This window comes from Strigops habroptila, chromosome 5 (assembly GCF_004027225.2).
Source record: "Strigops habroptila isolate Jane chromosome 5, bStrHab1.2.pri, whole genome shotgun sequence".
Taxonomy (NCBI): Eukaryota; Metazoa; Chordata; class Aves; order Psittaciformes; family Psittacidae; genus Strigops; species Strigops habroptila.
The window spans coordinates 20,473,890-20,492,693 of record NC_044281.2 but is presented as its reverse complement, the minus strand read 5'-3'; the positions used below and the strand labels follow the sequence as shown (position 1 = coordinate 20,492,693).

Here is an 18,804-nt window from a genome sequence, read left to right as displayed (position 1 = left end):
CAACTTTTTTCAGTGTCTTCTAAGTTGCCATCCTGTTTTCTGAGTTTGTGATGAAAAGTTTGCTGAATTTGTACTATAGACCAGTATTAGCAAGCTTTTATGTTCTGACTGGCAGAAAGGAACTATGTATTCCATTATAGTGTGTGGGATTTATTTAAAAACCTAGATTGTTTCAGCTGTGAATGCAGTATCTATATGTTAAAGCAAATTATTGAAAAAGCTGCAGAAACTATTGTTGCTATAATGCTAATACACAAGACATGACAAGAATTCTGAAGCTAGTGTGTCTGGAATGATTAAATTGAAAACTACTATATTTAATAGGCTTACCCTGAATTGTATTATAGCTGTATTTTGTTTGAAAACAAAAACCCCTTTCATACTAAAATCAGTCAGTTATAATGCATTCCCCTCTCACACATTCAAACTCTGTTACCTTTTTTTGTTACCTCTGTTACTTTTATTATGGGTTGAAATTCAGCAGTAGGTCTATTCCTTAATTTCGATTGTTTCTTGTAACAATAATAGCACTGTCAGAATGCAGGAATGGTGAGGCCTCAGCTCCCTGGCTTTCTCACTGATTCAGTTAGTGTCGTTTGAGCAAATTATTACTATCATCATCATCGTCTTTTAAAACTTCTCTGTCAATGAAATGTGGATGTGACTCAGTAGTAAAATGTGAGAACTGGTGTAATTGCTTGTGGGTATGGCACTTAAGAAAATTCATAATAACTTTCTCTTGACTGAAAATACTCTGAAAAAAAATGTGTCTAGAAGATGACAGGAATAATAAATAGCCAAAGCTTAAAGATAATTTTATTTAAACCCCATAAACTTGATAGTTTCCAAAGTGTCTATTAAAATACATAGAGCCACTGTTAATGCGCTGAGGCATTCCTCTGCTTTGGTTGTTGGGGTGCTGCAATGAAACATGGCTTAAAAGGAAGTTGTTACCCAATTACATGTTCGTTTTTCAATGTTGAATGTCTCATCTTACCAGCAAAAATAATGTATTTGAACTGGAATTCACAAATTCATCTGAGATTCTAAAAGTAAAGGATGGCATTTTCTTGCATATAATTACTGTAGGAAAAAAATCCCGATTATGTAGCCCTTTCCATTTGGGCCCCCTGTTAATTTCTATTTATATTCTGTGACATCTGCAGAACTGCATTGCCAGTCAAGCTTGCCTGGAAGTAATTAAGTGAAATTTAGAAACAGCTATGTTAATGAACTAGGATGGAACAGAATCCACTCTGCTGTCTTTAGCTGTTTGACTGCAGGACAAACGTAAAAAGTAGAAAAATAAAACAAGAAACATCCTTCTAAGAGCAGAGATAGAGCTCTTGAAATATCTGAGGAGAATGGCTAGTGACTCAATAATGTGTTCTTATGTAGTCATATACAGTGCCAATGCCATAGTTCTAGTCTCCTACTAATAGCTGCTTCTACATCTTTGTTTTGAGGTCACTTACCTCAGTGTAAGGCTGTGGTTTTTCTGTTGTGATGTGGAACTCCATGCTAGAGGTTTTTGAAACTTCAGCTGCCTTTCAGGCAGGACTTGATAACAAAAATTAATACCTCTGTTCCAGGTTAATATAACAGTGATATTTAGAGATCTGTCTAGGTTTTATAAACATGAAATACTATGATCCGTTCCAGGCAAGCTGCTGAACTACTTAATCAAATATATCTTAGTGAAAATTTGTAAATTGGTTCATTTGTGAATTAAGATTTCTTGCATTCCTTCAATAGTTCTGCTGTCTCTGAAGTGCCCAGTGTGATGGTTATGTCTGTTGTTTTTGTTGTTGTTTTTTAAATGCCTCCTGATAAGTACGCAGTACAATCTTTGTGTTTCTTTCCTATGATGTGTGTCTTGGCAGGACATTATTTTGTCCTTCAAGCGAAAATTCCTTAGCTAGGCTTAAAAAGAAGTGCAGAGTTTTAATGCAAGGTGACATACATTTCCTAACACTCGATCTTCTGAACCCAGATAGAAAAATAAATTAGGTACTGATCTCTAGAGAATATGTATGCTGGGTCAGGGTGAAGAATATTAGCATACTAATGGTTACTTTGATGCCAAGGGGCCACTTTGACATAAAATGTCTACAGCAGGAAAAATGTTGACTACCATCAACAGAGACTGTAAACTATATTTACTGTGTTTACAAGACGCATTTGGTTCTGGGGTTTTGCTGGCTAGGGGAAAGAACCAGAGTGAATTTTTTAACTCTTGAGAACAGAACTGAAATAAAATTCAGGCAGCAATGCATTCTGCAATAAAACAGTGTGCCAGACTTTACCCAGGTGATTAGTATTTGCCAGGAGGTAGGAAGTGCTAGGGTTCTGTTACTTCGGAACTCTAACTCCTATTGGTACAAAACTAAACAAAGAGCTAAATAACTAATTTATTTTTTTAAAACCCATGGGAGCGATGGTGTTTGGCATTATCCTGGATTTCTGACACAGTTTAAATGTTTTCATCCTCCTTCAGTGTCTTGTCTTTTTTAATGAGGTTTGTTTTTATCAACGTTTCTGAAATAATTCACAAGGACAAAGAAAAGTCCCAGCGCCCACTGTAAGGATGGGGGTGGTGGTGTGTGTTACAATATTAGACAAACCTCCTGAGAGAGACTTGGTGAATTGTTACCAATATCATGTGTCTTATCTCATATTTCCCATTTGGTCCTTCTTCACATGCACTGACTCAGAATGAGTCTTTGTGAAATTTTGGACAGTCAAGAGTTTTAAACTGTAAGCATCCTTGGTTGTATTCCCAAGAATGCTTGATGTAAAATATGCTTGCTTTCTTGAATGAGTCCTGCCTGGCTAGTAAAGCCATGCTTCAGCCTAGCAGCTATAGCCACCTTGGTCTTCCTTGCGCTTCTTTGCCACTACCTACTTTCTGAATCTCCAGTGGACTGATGAGTTGTCTTGTTTTGGGTGACAGTGGTTTTCCTGCAAAACAAGGCTGCAGGCTCCTACAAAACCTGTTTGAAACATGGAGCAGTAATATGCTTCAAGATCAATATCTTGGCAGATAGTTGGCAAAGGATTCCTTTGGCACTCAGTAAGGCAATGTTGTTCTGGGACATAACACACAAGTGCCATTTTTCATGGAAATATCTTCCTAGTGTCAGCAAAAAATTTTGGGGGTTTGTGCACCAGGGGAAGCAAGATAAGGAGATTTAGATTATTCTTCACCTTTGACTTGCAACTGATGTAGCTTTGTTCACATGACAGTTCTTGGTGGTGATTTGGGTGGGGGTTTTAGCTAGAATAGAAGGAATTTTATGTGTTATTAAAATCAGTGTTTAACCATAAGACTTTTCATCAGTGTAAAAAGACATTTAATGAAACAATAATTTTTATTGAGCTGTCTTTTTATAATTGCATCCTGTCAGCTAGGAAATGTTAGCTCATGCTTTAAGAATTGGTAAGAACGTATATTTTCTAAATCAAATTAGTAAAATAACATTGCAACTCCATCTTAAATAAATGCTTCAGAAGTTGCTGTGGAAAACACGAAGCAATTCTGTACTTTTCTTTAAATGAAATGGAGAAAAAGGAAGGAAAAAAAGCTGTGGAGCTCCCAGTTTCTGGGCATTTAAAGCTTCCATATGAGTGCTATTGCAGCAAAATGCAGGTTAGTTTTATTTTTCCCCATATGAAATAGGAAATGCATAACTGAAAGTGAAGTAGAATGGAGGCATGCCAATTTATATTCACAAGTATCAGTGCATTAATGAAATATTTTAGAAGGAGGTTGCAGAAATTTGTGTCTCATTTTCAACAGTATTTTGAGTTGAAACATGCTTGTCCTGGTCCTTGCCAGCGTAGGTAGATCATGTAGCTGGTGTGGCAGGGTCCCGTGCTTCCACGTGAGCAAAAAGGCAAGAAAGACAAGAATGAGATTGTTGCTATAAGCATAGCTTGCTTTCTCTTTTCTGGACTGCCACTGTCCAGAATTATGCTGCCAAAATGTACCTTTTCAAACAAACCATTGCCTGAGTTTTATCTTTTGAAGAAGGTAATAACTGGTTTAAACCAGTAATCAAGGTTTATCATAGTCCATTTAAAAAGAATTGAGAGGGGAGGGGGAAAGGGTTTGCTTGTTTTGGTTTGCTTAATTATTTGAGATTTTAAATTCTTCCAAATTTTTTTCGCCCGTGGATTTTGTGTAAGTTGACTTCGTTTTCTTTCACTGCCTCTGGGGGAGATGATTTTATTAGGAAACCTTCCTTGATGCTAGAAGTTTAGTTCTTGAAATCTGATTGTTTGCCAAGTAGCCTATCACTTGGTCTAAGTACTTGTGAAGGAAACATGCATTAGATCATTAAGTTCTAAAATTAAATTAGCCTCATTTTTATGTGCCTGTTGCAGATAAGCAATAGAAATACAGATTGCATATACTGAATCAATTGGAAGCACCTTTTAAACACTGAGATCTGTGGCTTTTTCATTCAGGTTTAAAATATTCAATTCACTATAAATGAATGGTATTTTGTAAACTAAATGTTGACTGGTTTTGAGGACTTCCATTGAGTTGTTCAAAATCAGATCGATGCACTGTAATGTCTTTCTACACTTTTTAAGAAGTATTGAATGGATGTATATTTTATGTTGTATTGACAATATTTTAGAAAAGATAAATAAGGCGGCTGGGACTTCCTCGTCATTCTCATGTCACGTGCTCCGCATATGCAAGTACATGCAAGTGTGCATTACACTATTATGAGGTGATGTTAAATATAAAAAATAGCTTTAGTGTTTACTTCCTTATGTGCTACAGTTGCTCCTAGATTTCGTGGATGTTTGGACTTAAAAAATAAATGGCATACAGTTGCTGCATTGTTTTTTCTGTCATCGTACATCTGACTGCCACTAGATGGTGATAGACGTGTGTACAATGTTAATAACTGCATGTCAGTGAAGATCACGGTTTATTTTCGTATGACCCTCAATAACTGGCTGGGAAATCAATTGTTATTAAAATTGTGTGATTTTGATACTGCCCTGTGAGTGAGAGCGTAGCATGGAGCTTTTCATAGCAAGGAAAGGTGCTGCCTGGCATCCGACATGCTTCTCCTTGAGCAGCATGCCTCCTCTGCTGAACTTCTAGTGGGCTTTCAGAAGAGAGCAGTTCCCCTAAAAGCAGTTCTGTGTGAGGACTTTTGCTGCACTCAGGGTTTTTGGATGCTGTATCCGTCATCTTGGCCTACTTAATTAAGGAGATAAAGGGTACAGTTGAAGGTAGGAAGGAAGTGTTTTCCTTTGGAAAAAATTTTTGTCTAGGAAAGAAACAAAGCACCCTTACATTCTAGGTGAAGACGCTGGCTGTATGTGTTCCTCAGCAGTCAGGAGAGGATCATTTAGTCTTATGCTGCTTTTCTTTCGAGTCAATAAGGAATTCCTACCTTTGTAAGATAACATAAAATTGCTTCTGTTTCAGTTAGCCTCCTGCCCAGAAACCAGCGCCACCAACCCTCATGTGAACAAAGCTACATCAAGTGCAATTGTGTCAATAATTTGAAGCTGGTCCTTAGCCTCAGAAGTTTCTGTCTTTGCACCTAAGAAATGATAATGTGGGCGATTAGAAAACCAGATCCCTGATACATCTTGCATAGCAGCAGATCAGTTTCTTAATGACCCCTAATTTTTAAATATTGTCCAAGTTTCATATTTTAAAAAAATCTTTCATGTTTAGTTGCATGTTTAATTCACCTTTTCTAAGCATCTTAAAGTTATATCATAGGTCTCCAGATTAACTTTTTCCTTACCGTTGTTGTCAGTTAGTTATGAGCAAATCTGGTTTTAATAGAGGTTCATATTCATTGCATTTCTTTTCTGTATGTTCAGAGTTTTCAATGTAGTCTCTAATGAAATAGAAGCTAGATATCTGCTTTATTTAAGTTTTAAAGAGATCAACTGTAATACAAAACTTGAACTAAACATTTCATTCCACTGGGAATAATTTTGAATATGGGAAAACTTGTACTTCATTGTATGGGTATCTTTCTGTTTTAAGCTGCAAGGTTAGTCTGAAATAACTTTCAATGTTTTAGTTTTAGATAAACTAGATGAATTATTTTGAAGGGTGCAATTGGATTTCTTTCCCTCTGTTCAATATGAATTTTCTTATCGTTTTTTAGAATCGCCAGATGCTGATATTGCCATGGAGGTAGCTACATCAGAACAGCATGTTTCTGAGGCCATATATGATTGTGTTATTTGTGGACAAAGTGGTCCTTCTACTGAAGACAGACCTACAGGGCTAGTTGTACTGTTACAAGCATCCTCAGGTATGAATGCATGGCTTGTTGGACAAGCAGTGTTTCCGCAGCTTTTAATGTGTGCATAAATACCATTGTTTCATGCAGCCTGGAAGGAGAGTGTGTCCTCTTTTTTTTGTGGATGGTCCTCCATAAGGCACATATGTAGGTTTGAGGGTACTGAGAATATTTACAAATGTTTGGGAAAAGAGCAAACAGTTGCATTCCCTCCTAGTTCCTGTTAGCTTTTGCAAACCCAGAAGTATATAATAGGCCAGCAGGAAAATAGGTATTGAGAGAAAAAGATAATAAAATAGACATTAATGTGTCTGTATGTGTGTATGTGTATGTACTTCATGTACAAGTGCAAAAGCACAACTTAGTTTCTTTGATATAAACAGTAAAAAAATTACTGAAAAGGCACACTGTAGTTACAAGCCAGAATTTCCTGGTAGTTTTATTTATTGTTTAGTGTATTGCTACCCACTGCATTCTTTATTGCTGCATTTCTTCATACAGTGTTGGGACAATGTCGCAATAGCACTGAGCCAAAGAGACTACCAACTACTGAAGAGGAGCAAATATACCCTTGGGATACCTGTGCAGCACTGCATGATGTGAGGCTTACAACTTTACAGCGATACTTCAAAGATGTAAGTATTTCATGTGAACAATACTACCACTTACGAACAATTTGTGTAAAAAGGTAAATGAAATTACAACTTAGAGCCCTCCTTCTTTCATTTCCACATTTAGTGAATGATGCGTCACGTTGCAGTAGTTATGAAGTGTTTACATCTGATAGGGTCCTTATTTTTAAATAGCATCTGGCTTTCCCAGAGTTAACGCTTTTGGCATATAGGCTTCTAGTGCATCTACAGGCTATATAGTCATTAAATACCCATACAGATGTTCTCTAGAAGAAATTTCGCAATTCAGTATGACCACAAATTGAGATGTGGGTTTACTATCTTAGGTATTACTTTCAAAACACCAGTTTTCTTGCGGCCGTTCAGAGAACCTGATCCAGGAATTACTCTTCATCAGTTAAAAGTATTGTTGACAGCACAGAGTAAGTGGAAAGTGTTATTTTAACCTGTAACGGTTTTGTGAACCACTGCAGAGAAGGGGAGGATGAGTGGAAGGGAAGAAGGGACCAGCAGAAGACTTCACCCTCTTCTGCTGAATTCTCAACTCTGCACAACATTACTGAAGTTCAGTTTTATATTAGTTGGTGTGTTACTGTCTAGTTTGCAGTTCTGTTAGCTGTTCCAAGCAGAGTTTTGCATTCTTTCACAAAGCCACATTACAGCTTTTCATGTTTAATTTTGAGAGCCAACTCTTGTTGCTGAACAGGACATGTTCAGTTGTAGAACTTTGTGGAAGTGCTGCCTGTGATTTCCCTTGTTGGTGTGTGAAACAGCTATGTAAAAGAATACATAACCGTTCTGAGAAACCATTCTGGGGGAGAAGAATATGTAACTCGTGACCCTAAATTAGCTTCTATAGACTAATTCCCGATGACATACCAAATTTTACACAGATCTAACTAAATAATGAACCTTTAGAAGCTTAAATATTGGCTTTAAGGAGTCAAAACTGTGGCAATTTTTTCTCTGACAGAATTGCTAGCTTTCTCGTAATCTGTCATCCACAGATTATTGAAAGTTGCTAACTGCATCCAAACTTGCTTATGTAGATTAATTTAGGGTAAATTCCATAATTTTGTTGGTATAGTTTTAAAAATTGGGCAACATTTTCAGAAGAGCACCTTCTCCTGAAGTGTTTTCCTTGCTAGGAAGTAGAAGTTTTAAAGATGTAAGCAGGAAATTATTTCTGAACATCTGAACAAAAGACTTCTTAATTCAGAAAGAATCTATGGACAAGCTTTTCTTCTTTTGACATTGATGATCTTCGTTCATAGTTTCAAACAATAATATTTTTTTCCTACTGAAGTGATAAAAAATATGGAAACAATACTGTAGCTTTATTTCCACATTGGCATACTACAAATGGAAGGAGTTCCAAGCAAAATGTTACTCAAAAACTTGATTTCACCAAAGTGTATATTTCTCTTTCTGCACAGTAACACTACCAGCAGATTAGTCTAAAATACACTGTGTAATGCAAGGAGCAAGTGCATCCTGCTTTCAAAAATTACAGTGCTAATATAAACATTAGTTGGATTGACTATACTTGCTTTCAAGTTTCCAGGTCACTACTGTGCTAAAAAAAAAAGTCTCTGCATGAAAGAACTAATCCTTAAATTTCTTTTGGCATAAAAATGGAAACATCTATTAGTGTCTTGAGTGTCTTGTTCAGCTGAGCTAAGCAGTAAGAAGTCCTTTTGTTTATCAAATGTGTCCTTCTCAGTAAACGTCCTTCCTCTAACAACAGATTTCAGGAGGCAAGTAAATCATTTCACTTAGATGTAAAAATTTGAAGTTATGAAACATGATCTAGCTTATTCTACAGGAAAAAAAAATAATCAAAAGCTTTGTGCTGCATGCAAAATGGGCAAACCCGGCCAATTCTTTCCATAAAGGTTCTTTTTGTGCTTTCTTAGCTGAAATTTGATGCTCACTGTCAGTTAGGGAGTAGGGTTCTCGCACATTAAAGGAAAAATCAGTGAAAGTGATTATTTTTAGTATAAAGACATATGACTAAGGATTAGGAGATCAAATTTTATATACTTATATCAATAGGACTATTTTCAGAATCACATAGTGAATCAAGAAAATTTGATATAGGTATGCGTCATCCCCAGCCTGTGGCTTGCTTGGGCTATCCTTTATTTCTGAATTCAAGAGGATAGAGAAAAGTCTTCTTGCTAAGACTTTGGGGTTGGGTCTTTTTTTATCTTTTGCAACTGCTACTAAGCAGCCTTGTTAAATACATGCAATAAATAAAGCTTTTCCCAAATTAACGTTTTTCCTGTGGGGCTTATCCAGGTATACCATATGACCTTACTAAATAGTGCAGTCTACTAAATTATGCAGGAACCAACAGGAAAAAAAAAAAAAAGTTTTTCTTATTCTGTGGCCTGAGAGGGTCATAGCACATTACGAATGTCACGTTGAGGCGAGGTAAATAGGATTATGTCTTGTGGCTCGAATTTGTAATTTTGTTTTGATTTCCTGCTCATATGCCAGAGAAAAATGCAATGCTAGGACATCCTTAGAAAATACAACTATGAGAATTGGTTGTTCATAGTACCCTGGTTTTGCATCATACAGTAAGACCATTTTAGGGTGAGCCTACACTAAAAATTGTTTTCCAATTCTGGTAGCCATAAACCTTTTTCTGTTCTTTAAATGTATATCCAGAATCTACATTTCAATCTGTGTATGAATTTTTTTTTTTTTTTTTTTTTTTTTTTTTTTGAGAAATGGAGATTTAATAATTTGACTTAGCTACAAATTCTGCAAGAGAATTTTCTAGAATTCCTCATCATAAATTTGCCAGTGGTGCCTGGGTGTTTTTAGTTCATTGTTTTCTGAGAACTGCCACTGAGGTAACTTTAATTTTTACACTTGGGCTGTAAGTAGAGTCTTTGAATGCGGCCAATGTTTCCAAAACAATCCTAGTATAAAACTGAATTCACTAAACAAGTGTTTGTTGTCTTTTCCCTTTACCATGTATTATACATAACGTTCAACAACTTCCTAAAAACTGTAAGTGTTTACACTGAATTTTAATAACAGATCAGGGTTTAATTTTATAACTGTGATCTTGTTATTTTGGTTACATACAGAACAGAATTAAGCGTGTTGGAGCAGTATATTGCCCTTGTACATGGGATAACTTGTACTATTGGAACAGATGGTAGAATTAGAGCCGTCTTCATGTTGTAATACAAGAGGTTCTTTAAAGAAGCCTTTATCTTAGGTGACAAGAACTGCAGAAGTTTAATTTAAGTGCTTGGCTGTTTGTTGGAAAGAATAGCATCATGGCAGCTATGCAAGTTAGCAGAAGGAAAGACTTCAAATGCTTTATAAAATAAATTTTTTCTTTATTTCCACATCATTTGATTAGATAACCTGCAAATAAAAATCTATATATTTTTAAATCTTAAAATAGGTTATGGCAAATACCTTTGTAACTTCATATAAACTGTTCTTTTTATGGTTTTTGCTTTGTTTTAGAGCTCCTGCCTGCAAGCAGTGTCAATAGGCTGGGAAGGAGGTGTTTATGTACAAACTTGTGGTCACACTTTACACATAGATTGTCACAAATCCTACATGGAATCTTTACGGGTAAGTGAAACTAAAGATCATCTTCGTTTATTTGGGTCTGAACTGTTCTTAGTGGAATCAATTGGATTTATGCTGTTCAGAGAAAGAAAGACTGGGTTTATGTGAATGAACAAGGTGTTTTTATTATGTTTCAGGAACTTTAGATACTAAAACTCTTATGGCATCTTGATATTAACAGAAGTATTTTGTTGTCAGTTATTCTGATATATCAGAAAAAATACTTGACTAAATTAACCCTGTTGTTAAAAAATTGTATTACTGTGTTTTTGTATTGTTTTACTTTTCTGGTATGCATATTCAGGTAAAGCATTTCTTACAGTTTTTTCATTTCTGTTTCATAGATTCATATTTTGATGTTCAAGTGTTAGAATTTACAGAGAAAAGGAAGAAAAATTGGGTGAATTTCACAAGTAGAAACTTGTGCTTTTAGTTCTTAGTATAAATACTGAGTTACAGAAAGTTAGATTATTTTATCTCTAGGTATGTATGGTATGTGTTATGTATATACATGCAGGGTAGAGAAGAGAGTTAAAAGAGTTCAACTCTTGCGAATTGTGCTTTTTTTGTTTCCCTCCTTGGAAAATACCACTGGGAAATTACTGCTGTATATGGCTTTAAAATACAGTTTGTTAGTCAAGCCTTAGAATTTGTTGGCTGCGAAAAGAATCCATTTCTTTTCACATGGTCTGAGTATGCAGGGTAGTGTTCCATTGATGTTGCTGGCCTCCTTCACCCCCCTCAACCTCTTGCAGCCCAGTCTTCTGAATGGCACCACAGAATGTTATATCACAAGCTCTGCAGTCGTAGAAGTCATCAGATTTTAAGCAATTGTTTTTTTCTGTATTATTTAATGCAATAAAATGAAGACTACTTGATGACTTCTTTCTGCATATGAAACAACCTTTTTATTCAAGATTACTTTATGTGGTATTTCTTTAGTTTTATTTTTTCGTAAGTTTTGTTGATTTTGTTTCCATTTTGAGGAAAAACTATGAGCAGTGCTTTGTATTTTTAGTATCAGCTTTGGTCATACTGTGAAATTTGCCTCTAGAGAAATGGAAAGCTGTGCCACATTTATTGGACCCCATGATGAACTGTACTTTTCCATATGACTGTAAAGATGCTTTCAGGGGTAATCATGTCATCAAGATGATTAAGTAAAATCTGGGCTTTCATGGTAGAATCTAATCTTACTGAATTTTGGAAAAGAAATCTTTTTATACCATATACATGCTGAAGTCCCTTTGCTGGTGGATTCTCACATCAACTTGAAATAAACTGTAAATCCATCTCATCGTATTCTTGAAGATTTCTAGTTTATTTCAGTGAACTTTTGATCCCAGGTATTACTACTCTCTAGATGAGTGCATAATAATTTCGACTATTTCCTAGCATTCTTAGTACTGAAATAATTTATATAGACTTGTGTTCATATGGATAAACCATTTATTTTTACATAATACAATCAGAGATCAACATCCAGAAAGGTATGTAAAAGCCTCAGCTTTCTGGGCTGATAGTTTGAAGTTTAAATTACAGTCACTATTAATTTACAGGAGTGGGAAATGGGTTGAGGCAATTCACAAAAGTGAAGCCAGGTTGCTTGCTAGTAATAAGAGTAGTCAGGAGAGGGGCTTACTTCCCAAACACATACTCCCATCTCCATTTTTTTGATCCTTTATGATAAAAATCATTCAGAGTTTTATCATGCTACCCTCCAGTGGCTACTTGATTAGATTCTTTCAGCCTGTACTTCTGAGAAATACCTTCAAACATTTCTCATTGCTGAAAATAAAATTGTCTTTAAAAGATCTTATCACAGGAGTCTCAAACTTTATTGGAATTGCTAGAAAGAGACAACACACATGGAATGTTCAAAATACCCCATTAAAGGATTTCTAGTTTATTATGGGGATATTGCTGACAATGAAAACTACTTAAAAATTAGGAAAATCAGTTGAGTAGGAGAATTGTAAGACAGTCTCATAATTAAGATCTTTTTCACTAAAATGAGGAGCTATTCCAATTACTGTTTTTTACAATTTTTGGTTTTAAAGCTAGTTCTTTAACTATACACCTGAAATATCAAACTAAAAATTATAATCTTTTGCAAATTTCAGCTACATCTTTTTATTTTTCTTTCAGAATGACCAGGTCCTCCAGGGGTTTTCAGTGGACAAAGGAGAATTTACCTGTCCCCTCTGTAGGCAGTTTGCTAACAGTGTTCTTCCTTGTTATCCTGGAAACAACGTGGAAAGAAGCCTTTGGCAAAGTCACAGTAACAAGTGCATGCAAGATCTTGTGCAAGAGGTGGAAGATCTTCAAGAACAGCTGGGAACTTTCCCAGTAAGCATCAGTGTAAGGCAGAAAGATCCTTGTTAATTTGCCTCTACCTTTCAGTTTTTGCATTATGTTGCATTTGTGACCTCTTAGAAACTTGACAACCTGGGAAACTTCGTTTTCTCCTGCTACGGAAGATGGCATAATTTTTTTTTTTTTTTTTTTTTTTTAAACATCAAGAGATTTTAAATGTTTTCAGCACTTACTGCGTTACCTACTAAAAATAAACAATTAAAAAGCTATTACAAAATGTGATTAATATAATTTTTATGAAGAACAATTCCACTTCACTCCATAGTAATTTACATAGAATTAAGTCATGTAATATAAGTTTCATTTATCATTTCTTTACAATGTAAAAACACCAATATCCTTGTAACTGGAAGCCATTTAAAGAATGTCTATTTAAGAACATTTTGAAGTATGGATTATTTGTTTTACAGAAAGAGCAGTTTTCAGACATTCATATATTAAAAGCTTCATGAGGTCTTTCTGAATGATAGAGTTAATTCTATTAAATTTTGCTAGCCTTCCAGTCTTGATGGAAATACAAAGTATTACTTTCGTGTAGTTGTGCAATGCAAATATACTTTACAATAACACAAGCAGTGAGATCCTTAAACCTAGGAGATGGACGAAACAGTGATGTTTTCATTTTCAGAACAAACCAGAATAACTTTCAGAATAATGTGACACTTCTGTGAAATAGAATATTGGCTTTTAATGCATATTTTTCATAGCCTGCAAATGTGTTTTTATAAATATCCAAGTGCTATGCTTTGCAATCAGCTACTGCATTTCTTGGGGTAAAATTAACTAATTTTCTTTTATGTCTTTGTTCATAGTCTGAAACCAATCTCAGTAAAGAAATGGAATCTGTAATGAAAGATATAAAAAGTACCACACAGAAGAAGTATACAGATTATAGTAAGACTCCTGGATCACCTGACAATGATTTTCTGTTTATGTACTCGGTAGCCAGGTGGGTATGGTTTTCTTTGTATTTTTTTGGTGTTTCACACTAAAGGTTTTACTTGCCAGATAGTTTTCTTAAAAAAAAAAACAAAACAACCCAACAACAAAATAAAACAAAACAAAAACAAAACAACCCCCAACAACCCACCAAAAAAACCAACACCACCACCCCCCTGCCCCAAACCAACCCCCCAAAAAACAAAAACCACCAAACCACAACAAACATTCTCTCCAAAAAGTACTTTTTGAGTACTTAGTACATCAAGCTTACATTTTCTAATATGTGTATGCAGGCATATGCAAGATGGGAAGATGTGCCTATCAGTTAATATTTAGCATATGCAGCAGTGGCTTAAAACCTGGAGAACATTCTGTCATATGCTTATTTAGTTTTCTTCTTTATTCAAGGTTTTGTTTTCAGTATAATTGAAATTTTATGTTGAATTTCTTTTTCAGCCTTCCTTTCCCAAACTGTCAAATCTCCTTTACTCCTATTTAGCAGAATTAGATTATTTCTATATTACTGCCATATTGCTGGTATTTTAAATCATGGGGTGTTCTTAATCTCTCTGTCAGATAGTTGTTTTGTTTACTTAAATGGGGATCACAGAAGGAGCTTTTTCTACATCAGCAACCAGGAATCTCTCTTTGTGTGAATCAGACTTCTAAAAAAAGTATCAAAACTACCAGCATTTTCTCTGTGATGTTTGATTCCAGTTTTATGGCTGTCAGTGTTGCAGACACTGTCTCCAAGAAAATCAAAACAGTCCCTCCTTCCATCTATACCATAAATGTTAAGATGCTCTGAATGGTTACTCTGTTCAGATTTACTGTAATACAGTGTTTTTCCATAAGAAGTTGAAATAGTTATTAAGCAAAGAGTTTTCTGTACTCTGACTTACTGAGGACTGCAGGGAAGGTGCTGACTGCAGCGAAAGTGCAAGCATACAAGTGATTCAGTACCATTTTTTTACTGCAGTTTCATAGACTCTAGTTGCTGAGTGCCTTTAGTGTATAAGCAGTGGAAATACTCAAGACGTGGTTCAGCAGGACTCTGGATAATCAAATCTAAAGCTCAGCTTTTGACAGAAGGTTGGACCATCTCATCTCCAGAATTCTCTTCCAACCTACATTATTGTACAGTTCTATTATAAGAAATATTATCTGTATTTTTAAGAATATCTTTACTGTGCCTTAAGAACAGCAATTAAATTTTATATATAACAGATTATTCTGTATTATTTTAAGTGGTATATCCTATACAAGGTTAAGTAATGTTGAGATTTTTAGCAATGATGTGTTTGGTCACTATGATTTAATATCCTTCCAAAAATACAAAGGGCTCAAAATTAGTGTTTCCCATATAAAAGTATGTTTACTTGTAACCATAATTTGATGTGCTATTTAAGGTACAAAAATGGTGTTATAATACATTTCTAGGTGTAATGTTGTATAATTTAAAAAATGCTAGCTAAATATATTTTAAATATGTCTATATTTTTTTTTTTTTTTATTAACACCTCAAGCCAAAGATTTTTGTTTTCATTCAAAGAGTTAAAATTACCTCAAACCAGAACAGTGTTTCGTTGCTGCTTGCACTGCTGGAGAGAGAAATCATGGTTGGCCACTGACATAAGGATATGCCACCTGTACTCATTGTGACCCCTCCTTGTTAGGCTAGACTGGTGTCAGCAATTTCCCATTTATCCATGGCTGAAGGATTTCGGGTGTTGGGTCCAGTCTTGTGTATTGTTACCATAATTCATAAGGTCACTTAGGAGGGTGCACATTACCTGCAAAATGGTTAATCTCTCTTGCCTTTTGATTTAGCAATTCAGATTTACAGGCTTCTACTACTCGATAATCACATAAGAACTAGGTTGAAAACCCCTGAAACTTCTAAAAAGATGTTTTAATATAACCTCATAGTTTCTGTTCATGGAGATAAATATGTGAGCTTGTCATAGAATCATCTCCCAGATTGAAATAGTTTTCTCTGTATGATCTCAGTATGTTTTGTTTAATTTTAAGTATCCGAACAATGGACTATCCACAATTTAACTTGCAGACTGTAACTTGCTTTCTGGAAGTTATTTCTGTCCTTCAGCCTATTTCTTCCTTATTTCCATCCAATTCTTTCTGAGGTAATGATAACATTGTGTTCCTTACCAACTTTTGGGCATTTCTAGTTTCATGTATTCTGAAACATTTCATTGTTTTCTGTCAGAACTTCTACAGCTGTTACTCATTTCATCCTGGTATTTAACATACAAATTAGGTGGTCAAGATGATATGTAGTCCCCATTTAAATAAGCATTTGAATGCAATTATATTTTTATTGACTCCATATATTTTCAAGTGAATTAAACACTCTTTTTATACGTTATGTTCCATTTTCGGTTGGAAAATGACATCACCTGCAGTCTTCTTAAAAGATGCTAGTTTACAGCTGGAGGCCAGCTTTGAAGTGGATTTCTGCATGCTGGAATGTGAATACTACTGGTTAAACAAGATGTAGCTGCTTGCCACAGCTTATCCTTTCTGCTTCAGGAAAAACAGGAACTTTTCTTCCTTCACTCTTGCTTACCCAGGCAGATGTCACTGGTAGCAGAAAAGAGAAATTACAAGCAAACTCTCTACCACCCAGTGGGAGAGCTAGCCCCTGTCTGTTTTCCTAGCAAAGGAGGCACTAGGAGTCTTCGCAGCCCAATTTGTATGCACAGCTGGAAGAGCAGCTCCTCAGCTACCTCCCCTTTCCCTACAGTCTTACCTTGTTAAATTTATGACCTTTTCATATACATCCCTGTTGGTTTTGCTACTAATCTTAAAAGATCAGTGTAGTGCATCATTTGCAAATCATGTGTGCCTAGCTTTAATTTCAGATGTTCCACGTTCATAGCCCTGATGACTGTCATTTGTGGCAGTACCTTGGAGGCCTGTTTCCATGTTGCACAGCAGTACATTTTGTTCTTTTGTTGGCTGTGTAAACAAAGCTTTTGGTTTTGCTGTCAGACTAATATAAGAACCTTCAGTTCTTCCCTTCCCGTCTGTGTCTCAGTACCTGTTTTGTTATTTTCTTTTCATATATATGTTGTCTCTGTAAAGTGAAATGGAAAAACTGGTAGTGCTTAACTTGATTCTTGTGTCCCAATGAAAAGAGGAGGTCCATCCAAATATGTTCTTTTTCTGGAAAAGGCATTGCATTTTTACTTCCTCCTACTCTGTCCTGTTACAAATTCTGAGAAATACGCAATCACCTTCCCCACCCCCCATATGTTCCTTTAATGAAAGTTCACAAGAAGAGATGTAGTAGGGCTGTTTTTTAATCAAGAGTCTGTACAGTTGAGCCAAATTCATCTTCTCAGGTTTTTTTCTGTGAGTGAGGAAGATAAAGCCAGTGTTCTACAAAATTCGTTGCTCCAATGAATGACACAAAGATTTCTAGATAGAGGAAACAGACACTCATATAGATTTTCTTTCTCCTTCCTTCATGTTAAGGAGGCTGAGATAGAATGGATGCTTTCAGAGACCAGTCTGTGTTCTATGTTATATCAGATGGCCCAAGTTTTTCTTCATTGCTTTTCTTCAGTAGAGGGCAGATGATGCTCAGATCCTCAAGACAGAAGGGAGCTTGAATTAGATACACTAGTTTCTTTCAAAATTATTTAGGGCTGTACCTGGTGTTGAACACTTTATAAAGGAGAAGAGGTCAGTTCCACAGAAGATGCTTTCTCTACTGTGCACTTTCATGCCCAAGTTTAGGTATGTTTTGGAAGAGATGTCTTAGACGAAAAAGCTAATATTTATGTTTTCAAGAAAGCTGAACTGTAAGCTGCTGTCTTTGAGGAGCTGGGGGCAGTGAAGAAGTGTGGGAGGTGAAAGTTGGTATGGTATGTGTGGTAGAGTATGTGTTTCCAGAAATCTCTCTCCTAACATTCCATATAGCAAAAAGTACTCACATGTATCAATAAGAGTTTAGTTTTTTCTTTTGTTTTTCAGAATTGTCCCTGAGGCTTGTTCTGTAAAATTGTACATATTTATTGCTGAAAGAGAAATTTAAAATTCTAGATCTAGGAAGTTATTCTTAGACATTCTGGTAGTGGTTTTGATTTAAATTTTAATTATCTTGGTCTTAATGGAAAGCTGCCATTAATTTTTTTCTACAAATTAGTTATCACAAGGTTTGTAGAAATAAAACATACTGGTTTCCTTTATATTCCCATGATGAACTAGCACATGCTGATCTACACTTGCTATTTTGTCCACTAATATGAAATCCCTCTCCCTGCTTCCTTGCTGGTAGATTTTTAGAAGTTCAGTGAGCGCTGCAAATCGCCTGAAGAATGGAAAATTCCCGTGTCACACAGATGCCCTTATCAGCAGCAACCAGATGGAGCTCTGAGCAGGCACATTATCAGTGTTAAATTGCCTTTTCTGAGTAGAGAGGATTAAAGCATTCCTTCAGAAATGGGTGGCATAAGCTGCAAATTTAGGGATAGTAATATTCTGAAATGTTACTATTTTAAAACCCGTATGAAAGTATCTTAACAAACACTGCATATCAAAAATGTATTGTTCTTTCAAGCGGATGGAGCTGAAATTTGTAAAAAAAAAAAAAAAAAAAAGTTTTGAAGAAAATAGTCATCCTGTAGTTTCTTCTTTAGAGTATGTGGATGTCTGTTCTTATCTTAGATATATTATGTGCCTAAAATTCTAGAATAGTTTTTAATATGTATTCAGTTGCATTATATTGAACCTAAAATTGTTCAGTTCTTAATTAAAGGACAAAATAAGTTTAGACTGAGCTTTGCAGTTTGGATTAAAGTAGCAAAATAGCATTTCAGAACAATAGAATTATATTCCTTTAATTAAAGAAATGTATGTTGACTTATTAAAACAGCTCTCAGAGAACATAACGTAAATTGTTTGCTCCAGGTCTTGGGGATAGAAGATAATGC

General features: G+C 35.4%; 1 protein-coding gene across 9 annotated transcripts in view; it reads left to right on the top strand.

Annotated features, from left to right (window-relative positions):
- UBR3 (ubiquitin protein ligase E3 component n-recognin 3) overlaps nt 1–18,804 on the top strand; it is a 112,357-nt gene that overhangs the window by 60,039 nt on the left and 33,514 nt on the right. For 7 of the 9 annotated variants that reach the window (XM_030486052.1, XM_030486051.1, XM_030486049.1 and 4 more), the window contains 5 exons: nt 6,156–6,305; nt 6,795–6,928; nt 10,421–10,531; nt 12,677–12,889; nt 13,717–13,853. In XM_030486052.1, the coding sequence (XP_030341912.1) occupies nt 6,156–6,305; nt 6,795–6,928; nt 10,421–10,531; nt 12,677–12,889; nt 13,717–13,853 (745 nt within the window). The remainder of the gene's footprint in view (nt 1–6,155; nt 6,306–6,794; nt 6,929–10,420; nt 10,532–12,676; nt 12,890–13,716; nt 13,854–18,804) is intronic. The other 2 variants (XM_030486050.1, XM_030486048.1) reach the window with 1 other exon arrangement.